This window comes from Trachinotus anak, unplaced genomic scaffold (assembly GCF_046630095.1).
Source record: "Trachinotus anak isolate AG129_WGS33_773 ecotype Australia unplaced genomic scaffold, CSIRO_AGI_Tana_v1 ptg000003l, whole genome shotgun sequence".
NCBI classification, from domain to species: domain Eukaryota; kingdom Metazoa; phylum Chordata; class Actinopteri; order Carangiformes; family Carangidae; genus Trachinotus; species Trachinotus anak.
Window position 1 is genome coordinate 192,044 of NW_027273854.1, and position 8,751 is coordinate 200,794.

An 8,751-nucleotide genomic window follows, 5' to 3' on the forward strand; every position below is an offset into this window, starting at 1 on the left:
TCAAACACTGAAGTTTCACAGACAGTTTAATACAAGAAGAAAGAAATAATGGGAAAATCTGAACAGAGGGTTTAATACCCTGAGCACAGCCTCTCAGGCAGCACCTCCTCTCAGGCACTGACCCCACCCCCAACGTTGTGATTGGACAACTCTAATTCTAGCAGGATGAGACTTAAAACAAATAAAAACATGTGATTGGTGGAGCAGGTTGGAGGCAGTTCTCAGCCTGTGTGACCGATCTCAGGGTCTTAAACCCCCAGAGGTCTCAGGGAGGATGAGGAGGATTAGAGCAGATTACAGAGCAGTTTATAACTGCAGAGAAGAAGAGAGCAAACACACACACACACACACACACCAGTACAGACACTCATCCGCAATAACTGGACTGAACTGGCCTAACTGGACTAGACCAGATGCAGTGAACTGGGACCAGTTTGTCTGACTTAAATCTAACTGAACTGAGCTGGGAGGGGACGGTGGAGGGTTAAAGTGGACTGAGCTGGGCTGAACAGGTCCTTAGTGGTCCTTACTGGTGTGAGCTGGTCTGGGGACAGGAAGTGGACAGATGGATGGTTTCCAGGCATATGGGGCAGGGAAGGCGGGCGGTGCCTTCGACCCACTGACCTTCATCAGACAACCTCAGACTGTGGTGAGGATCCTCTGCTGGGTGAGTCTGATGATGTCATGATGATGTCACAGTGTAACAGTAAACCTCACCTCAAATATTTCAGCTGTCTAATTCAGAGGGGTACTCAGGTGTTCTGACTGATGACATAATGACAGTGGGAGGAGCCACAGGTACAGGTAGACTGTACTGCAGGTTGACAGGTTCATGTTTCAGTTTTCACACTTTGTTTCTGAGAAATCAAGTTTTCTTCATCAGTTTCATGGATAGCGCTTAACACAACATTACCCATGAGCCTCGGCTGCTGTTGTGATCAATCATAGTAAATTCAAAACTCATCTTCATTACAGAACAAAACATGTTGCCATGGTTATTGAATTTACCACTGATTCAGAGTGAAGTTGGTTGTTTTTTTTTTGTTTTTTTACATCAGCTTCAACTTGCTCTGTGATTGACTGCTTATCAATAAGATGCACCTTGGGAGTTGTAGTTAACCCCTCCCCTGAATGTTTTGTGGTCACAACTTCTTCAGCTTTGACTATCAGAGCTTTAGATGTGGATGTTCTGTAGATCTGTCGGTCATTGTCTGTTAATGATCACTGAGTTTACAGGGTGTGTTCAGGGACAGTACTGTGTATAGGTCATCTGTGTTTCCAATGGTCCCTGTACTTGTTCTGACCTGACAGGTGATTGTGTCAGACAGATGAAACACCTGTGTGGGCGGAGCATAACTATGTGGGGGCTTTAGCAGTGCAGTGGGACAGTCTACTGTATGGTCCACTATACAGTCCACTATACAGCCTACTATACAGTCCTTGATAAAGTCTACGATACAGTCCACTATACAGTATATAGGGTGTTTTCCATTTTGTAGTGCTGTCTGTGTGACTGCCAGGCTGTAAATTGTTTAATTAAGTGCTGTTAGCCTGTGTTCATCACTGCAGCTCCTCTGTGTGTGACTTTTGTTGTAACGTCTCACTAATGTTCACTGACGTCTTTCCCATAGATCTGAATGCAGCTGTCACTTTAGTTTCTGTTGCTATACCAGGTGAACATCTCCGTGACTGAAGTTCCTGCTCAGAGCTCCAACAGTGATCCTTAAAGTTGCATCTTTTCTTTCATTTTTACACCTGCACAATGGGATGTCTTGTACCATGCAGTGCAGCTGTTTCTCCTCTTCATTCAGGGGTTTCCTTTCATTTATCACCTGTCTGTATACACACACACACACACACACACACACACACTAATGTTCTGGTTTAGAGGTTAGTTAGTGGTCTGATCAGTTGATGTTGGATTATGTGTGTTGGTTGTGGCTGAGGTCACTTCATGTTTTGGTTTTGGTCTAGTTTAGGTTGGTTAATAAGTGGTAGTAACATTATGTTGGTGCTGGTTTAGCTGCTGATAGATAATATGTCCTCATACTGTGTGTGTGTGTGTGTGTGTGTTTCAGTCATGAGACTGGTGTTAACATTCCTGAGGTTCAACACAAGACTCCTCAAACAAAAGCTCACTGTTTAACCCTGCTGCCGCTGTTATTGGGCAATTTACAGAGGGGAGGGCTGCTCTGATTGGATGAATCTGGTTCATTCAGGCAGCATTAAATATTGAAATTAAATATCAATACATTTTCAATTGAATATTAAATATTAGTATTAGATGTGTCAGCACAGCAGCGCTCTGACAGTCTGTGTGAGCTGTTGGTTTCAGTCACATGAAGCAGCGCAAAGACATTTGTTGGCTTTCAGTGTCTGAGACATAGAGCTGAGAATAAATGTCTCCGTCATTAAATCCCTGCAGCACCTGAAGGCAGCAGGTTGATAAAATCCATAGTCAGTGACATCACATGCAGTCAATGACATCACACACTCTTCACTGTGTTTACCTTAATTAATACACCTGAAAACAGACGGCCCCACGACGATACAATTCCCTGAAGAAGCTGATTCTTTATCTGTTTACCTGCTGTTGTCATGTTTCACTGTGATTGGCTAAGGTCTTTCCTAGCAATAAGAGCAAAGTTGTGACTGGCTGACACTGAACCCCACACCCTGTGATCTATAATCACCTTTTGCTAGCTCTTCAACAGTTTGCCCTCATGGTCTGAGACCAGGACCCGCAGCTTTGGGATTGTTTACAACTGAATTAAAAAGTTCCTTCTGTGTTTAAATCTTCCTCCAGCAGTTAGCATCCAGCCTCCACTACTGAGAATGAATGTGCCCATTAGCATTGAGCTAATTTTCTCCTCTTATCTCAGCTCTTCTCCATTGTGATCTTGGGCTGTGTCGCTAATGAGGGTTACATTAACCGACCTGAGGAGGTGGAGGAGTACTGCATCTTCAACCGCAACCAGAATGCCTGCAACTACGCTGTCGCCATGGGAACACTGTGTTTTCTTTGCAGTGCTGCTTTCCTGGCACTGGATGTTTATTTCCCTCAAATCAGTGGCGTGAAGGACAGGAAGAAGGCCGTCATGGCTGACATTGGCGTTTCAGGTGAGACTCTGCCTCCACTGGTCCTGTCATCTTTACTTGTTGGTGTTTTAATAACCATTTGTAACCTGTGTTCTCTGCAGCTCTCTGGTCTCTGGTCTGGTTCGTGGGTTTCTGTTTTCTGGCCAATCAGTGGCAGTTTTCTAAAGAAGAGGACAACCCCCTGAATGAAGGAGCTGATGCTGCTCGGGCTGCCATTGTCTTCTCCTTTTTCTCTGTCTTCACATGGGTATGTACCTGAACTGTCACCTGACAGCTTCTGACAGAATACAGCTCACCTTAGCAGTGTCAGAACTTACCAACAGATGTATTATAGTAACTGGATACCAGATTTAAAGATGGATCCACGTACTTGAATGAAAATGGTTCAGCGAGGTCATAAACCAAAGAGGTTTTCTGGCTTCTGGGTTTCCTTCACTGTGCAGTCCAGTCGGCCATAGACTCAACATTAAGACATCACACAATTAAGAATCAATTTAAAAGTGGTTCCCGAGCTAAAAAAGGTTCCTGTAGCTCAGGTCACAAAAATGTTCTCAGAGGCCAGTTCTCTCTAGCAGTCGGTTCTTTCTGACAGGCAGTTCTCTCTCACAGTTGGTTCTCTCTAACAATCGGTTCTCTCTAACACCAGGTTCTCTCTTACAGTTGGTTCTCTCTAACACCAGGTTCTCCCTAACAGAAGGTTCCTCTCAGAGAGGGTTTTCTCTAACACTCGGTTCTCTCTCACAGTTGGTTTTCTCTAACACTCGGTTCTCTCTCACAGTCGGTTCTCTCTATCACTAGGTTCTTTCTAACATTTGGTTCTCTCTAACACCAGGTTCTCCCTAACAGTTGGTTCTCCCTCACAGTCAGTTCTTTCTCACAGTCAGTTCTCTCTAACAGTCAGTTCTCTCTAACACCAGGTTCTCCCTAACAGTTGGTTCTCCCTCACAGTCAGTTCTCTCTAACAGTCAGTTCTCTCTAACATCAGGTTCTCTCTAACAGTCAGCTTTCAACCCTCAGTAACTTTAAGTATATTTACAACAAAATGTTGGTGTTGGAGATAAAATGTTCATTTTAATGTGTGTAACAAGTTCATTTCTGTGTTTTTCTTTTTTTACGTTTTGTTTGTCTTATCTGTTTTGGGATATATTGTGCTTAATTTCATGTGTTTGTGTGTGTGTGTGTCTGTGATGTTGTTTATGTATGTGTGTGTATTTGAGTGTAATGTGTGTCTATGTGTTCATGTTATGTTGTATTTGTGTGTGTTATGTTATGTAGGGAGGTCTCACTCTGCTGTCGTTGGAGCGTCTGAAGAGAGTGTCATTTGAAGAAGAATACAACAAACTGTTCAGCCCTCCACTCGCCTGAAAAACACACACACACACACACACACACACACACACACACACACACAGACACACAATCTAACTGACTTCATCTCACTCCTTCAGCCAATCAGAGACAAGCATTCCTCTGCCGCCTCCTCAGCTCAGTCTGGACTCTGATTGGTCAATCTAAGTGTCTGTCATCCAAAGTGTCTTCCTGTTACCACAGTAACAAAGTGATGCTGTTTCCCTCCTCAGATGTAGGAGCTGATAAAGACCTCATGTTCTTAAAGTGATGATGTTTGATATGATGTCATAATGTATCCTGATGTGATCATAAAGATTAAAGACACGACAAGTTTAACTGTGTGGTCCTGAAGAGTTAATGTGATGTGTGTTTCTCTGCGTGTTTGTGTTACTCTTAGTTGTGTGTGTTTTGGTGACTGTGTGATCTATTATGTGTATTTCTGTGTGTGTGCTACTCTCTGCTGACTCTCTGATGTTACCACAGTCATCACTTGTCACTGTATTGACCTATTAGAGGTGAAATAACACAGTTAGTGACGGTTTATAAAAAACTTTATTTTAAAAACATTGAAATTAATGAAAGTACTTAATAAATAAAATACAATTTATATGTCATATTTATTGTAAGTGAGAAAAAGGAAAAAAAAGAAAAACAATCAAAACATGAGCTGAACTTTTTTCATTACCTTGTATCTGGACCATGTGTGAAAATGAGCACATAGTTGAAAACAGTTGTAGAACAGCTGTAAACGACTACTTCAGTTCAATTCAATTCAATGTTATTTGTATAGCAACAAATCACAGTATACATTATCTCAAGGCACTTAACAGGGTAAGGTCCAAACCTTACTTTGTTATAGAGAAAAACCCAACAGTTCCCACACAGAGCTGCACTCAGCAACAGGGGGGAGGAAACTGACGACTGTCAATGAAAAGTTGCTAAAGCTGCTGCTAGAGGTCAAAGGTCTAGTGTCAGGTGGTTTTCCGTCTAGTGTTAACTATTCCAATCTACGCCAGTCTAGTATCAGCTGATTTCAGTCTAGTGTCAGCTGGTTTCAGTTTAGTATCAGCTAGTTTCAGCTCTCTTCTCTCCTCCTCTCTGTGCTCACATATACAATATTTTACTTCAACTGAATTCACGATGAGGCTATTCTCATTCATGTTTTTCTATTTCTGTTGTCATGACAACGGAACAACCAGACCTCTGTTCTACATGTTGTTGAGTTGTGTTCTTACATCATCACAAATGTTTCCATCAGTTCTCAAACTGAGAAATCCATGATTTTGATCATGGTAATGCTCCTTTTCATTGGTAGCCTGTCAGTGATGTCATATCCTCTCTGCTCATGTGTCAGTGTCAGTGTCAGTGTCAGATCCCCTTTTTCCACCTTGGTGGTTTTCAGCTCTATATTTTAACCAGATGAAGGATTTTAGTCATTGGACGTCTGGCTCTGCAGTCATCAGAGAAACAAGCTGAGGAAATGTTAGACAGCTCAGCTCCAGCCAATCAGAGACGTCTTGTGTCGCTGAATAGCGTCCCCCAATCAGTGACTTTAAATGTGAAACTGTTTGATTCAATGTTTTTACTGGTTCTGATCAGCTGATCTGTTTGTTGTGGAGAGGAGGAGACTCTGTGGAGAATTCAGCTCCGGGTCAAAACCTCCTGAACCACTGACACTGAAGGATCCAGACCAGGAGGAGACTACAACTCCCATGATCCTTCACTGCTTCATGATGTGACACAACATTGTCTTTTGTTATTATTGTGATTGAGAGACAACTAGAGGCAGAAGTGAGTTTAACCAATAATCACTCAGACAGAGAGAGAGAGAGAGAGAGAGAGACAGAGCGAGAGAGCAGAACTGTCTCTCTACTATGGAAAGTAGCCATGGTTTGTGCAAAATTTTTTTTTCCTCCAGTGAATGCATCACTGGCTGCTCTTTTGAAGAGAATTCACTGAAGGGTCTGAAAATTAAAAATGTTTTGGATGCTCTGTGAACGGCCCCTGATGATGTAATAAAAACTGTTCACATCAAATCAGTTTGAAAGAGCAACAGAAAATCAGGAAAGTCCAACGCTTAGCTGACCAGTGCTGTAACTTCACTGCTAACTCACTCATTTAAAGAAACATCATGCCAAAAGAGTAGCAAGCATTAGAAACAGTTAGTAAACACAAAAGACAACAGGCAAAACCAACAGGTAGGAAGTTAAAATAGTTTCACTCAGATAATAAAGTTTTATCATTTGAATCTGTCTGCAGGCTGTCCAAGGTCTGCTGGGTGTCTACAGGTTTAAACTGGGGGCTGACTCAGTCACCTTCAATCAGGACTACATTGACCCCAACCAACAGAACCCTCCCGAGGCTCCACCCACTGATGAGTAAAGGCCTCGCCCGTCAGAGTAGAGGCTCTGTGCAACCATGATTAGAGAGGCGGGCTTTAACTGTGATGCATCTTGGGTAGTTGTGTGTTGTGATGGGTCATATTCAGAAAACAGGATTGGACTAAAAAATGACCAGTTTTATTACTCTGATGATGACACTCCACCAGGGGGCGTGTTCTCTCTGTTAGCAGCCAATCAGAGTCCAGGACCTAAGTGAGGAAGAAATGCCTGTAAAACTTTGATTTTCAACACACACAGTTTATTAGAGAAAAAAAAACAGCTTCATCCCAACAATGCTACTTTATTTGCAACATGTGCTATCTATCTAATGTTAGCCTGTTAGCAACAAAGCTATTTGTAAGTTTTGCAATTTTTAGGTAGCTAACATTAGCATTAACAGCTATTTACTTACCAGTCTCACCAAGAGCTTCAGCCATTGTTGTATTTACAGTACAAGAGGTTATGACACATCTTCTGAGCAGCTGCCTCTTCAGTAAAGACTAGAGGCTGCAGTGAGTCGGTATCAGAAAGTGATGACACGGTTCGACTGGACCAAGGCTAGCTGGTTAGCATGCTAACTTAAGTGGCAGAAAAGAAGTGATTGAAATAGAAACAAAACAGAGTCAACATTGGTGTTTGTCTCCACCTCTGGAGACAGATGTTGGTGAGTAAAGGATCAAGTTTGATGCTGAACTCACACTGTTTCTTCAGGAAAAAACAGCTGTTTGGAAAGTAAATGCTAACATTAGCTGTATAGCAATAGCAGAACTTACATATAGCTCCTTTAAAGTTGTGGAGAAGTCACTATTTGGTTAAGATTAGGAAGAGACTGTGGTGTGAGGTCACCTAACAATAAAACAGTCTCCTTAGCAACAACGCCGATCAAACCATTTGGCTCCTGTTTTTTTATTTTTTCAAAAACATTTAAGACTGATTAAGACAAAAGTGGTTAAAAAGTAATAGTAATAGTTATAGTATAGTTAGGAGAGTTAGTGCAGTATACATAGTTGTAGCTCTAAAGTATGATTAAAAAGTGTGTTGCAGCCTCACCTGTTGTTGGATCTGCACCAAACTCAGGGCAGTTAATCTGGATTACAGTTTGGGTGTTCAAACCAAATCTGGTGTCATTTGGAGAATCACATGTCTGACAAGTCTGCCAAATGAGTAAATGTAATGTAATGTAATGTTGGGGTAGAGATTTTTCCAAAAATGAAAACGTTTACACGTTTATACATATCAAAGTTGAGACAAAAACTTCTGCTAATGCTAATGCTAACAGCTATTTGTTTTCATTCAGTTTAGTTACCTGATGTCAGATTCTAGACTCTGATTGGCTGGAGGGTTGGTTTCCTTATAAACTGAAAATCTGCTGGTTTCAGTTTTTAACTTACTCACAGTTTGTGAAATGAAAAAAAAAAAAAAAACATTTAAAACCAACTGATCCAAAGTTTGATGATTTTTACTGTAAACTGTTCAGTTATCAAATACAATTCTCAACTATTTCTTGTCTGAAAATCAGTTTTTTTATGATTTAGTGTCAGCGTGTGGTGAAGAGAAAAATTTGTGGTGTTCCATGTGTTTGTCTGTTAATAAACATTGTGATCAGAGTGTGAACTCAGAGTGTGTGGCACCACAGATTCTTTTTTTGGGGGGGGTGAATCACAGTCCTGAGTCAGTCAGACTTGTTGAGCTGATTCAGTGTGAATCAGCTCAACAAATCACTTCCTGAGGATATCATCATCTCTGATGTCCCTCCAGAATAAAGCTCCAGAGAAACGGAGGCTGCAGAACTTCATTGAGAATCCTCCTGTTTCCTTGAGTATCACAGTGATCAAGAAAAGATAAGATAAGATACGATACGATACGATACGATACGTTACGAACCGATACGATAAGTTAAGACAGGATAAGAAAAGACAAG

The 8,751-nt window shown here is 41.5% G+C and overlaps 1 protein-coding gene and 1 long non-coding RNA gene across 4 annotated transcripts; one reads left to right on the forward strand and one right to left on the reverse strand.

The window, feature by feature from the left end:
• Positions 1-9: 9 nt before the first annotated feature.
• syngr1a (synaptogyrin 1a) lies at positions 10-8,450 on the forward strand. 3 transcript variants are annotated; one of them, XM_071463741.1, is made up of 5 exons: positions 10-667; positions 2,883-3,120; positions 3,201-3,346; positions 6,709-7,827; positions 8,228-8,450. In XM_071463741.1, the coding sequence occupies exons 1-4, from the start codon at positions 566-568 to the stop codon at positions 6,829-6,831; spliced, it is 609 nt and encodes a 202-aa protein (XP_071319842.1). In that variant the 5' UTR covers positions 10-565; the 3' UTR covers positions 6,832-7,827; positions 8,228-8,450. The 3 variants fall into 3 exon arrangements, with proteins under 3 accessions (XP_071319842.1, XP_071319852.1, XP_071319863.1); XM_071463751.1 differs by lacking the exons at positions 6,709-7,827; positions 8,228-8,450 and adding an exon at positions 4,317-4,785; XM_071463762.1 differs by lacking the exons at positions 6,709-7,827; positions 8,228-8,450 and adding an exon at positions 4,375-4,785 and having other exon boundaries at positions 133-667.
• On the reverse strand, positions 6,928-8,209 carry LOC139609331 (uncharacterized). Its single transcript, XR_011685203.1, has 3 exons — positions 7,881-8,209; positions 7,243-7,408; positions 6,928-7,039 (listed from the first exon to the last, which is right to left on the reverse strand). It is a non-coding gene; the product is annotated as an uncharacterized lncRNA (long non-coding RNA).
• Positions 8,451-8,751: the final 301 nt, after the last annotated feature.

Coding starts and splice junctions, on each gene's coding strand:
- syngr1a (XM_071463741.1), top strand. CDS start 566: ATGGATGGTTTCCAGGCATATGGGGCAGGGAAGGCGGGCGGTGCCTTC. Junction 668..2,882: donor TGGTGAGGATCCTCTGCTGG/GTGAGTCTGATG, acceptor CTCTTATCTCAG/CTCTTCTCCATTGTGATCTT. Junction 3,347..6,708: donor TTTTCTCTGTCTTCACATGG/GTATGTACCTGA, acceptor ATCTGTCTGCAG/GCTGTCCAAGGTCTGCTGGG.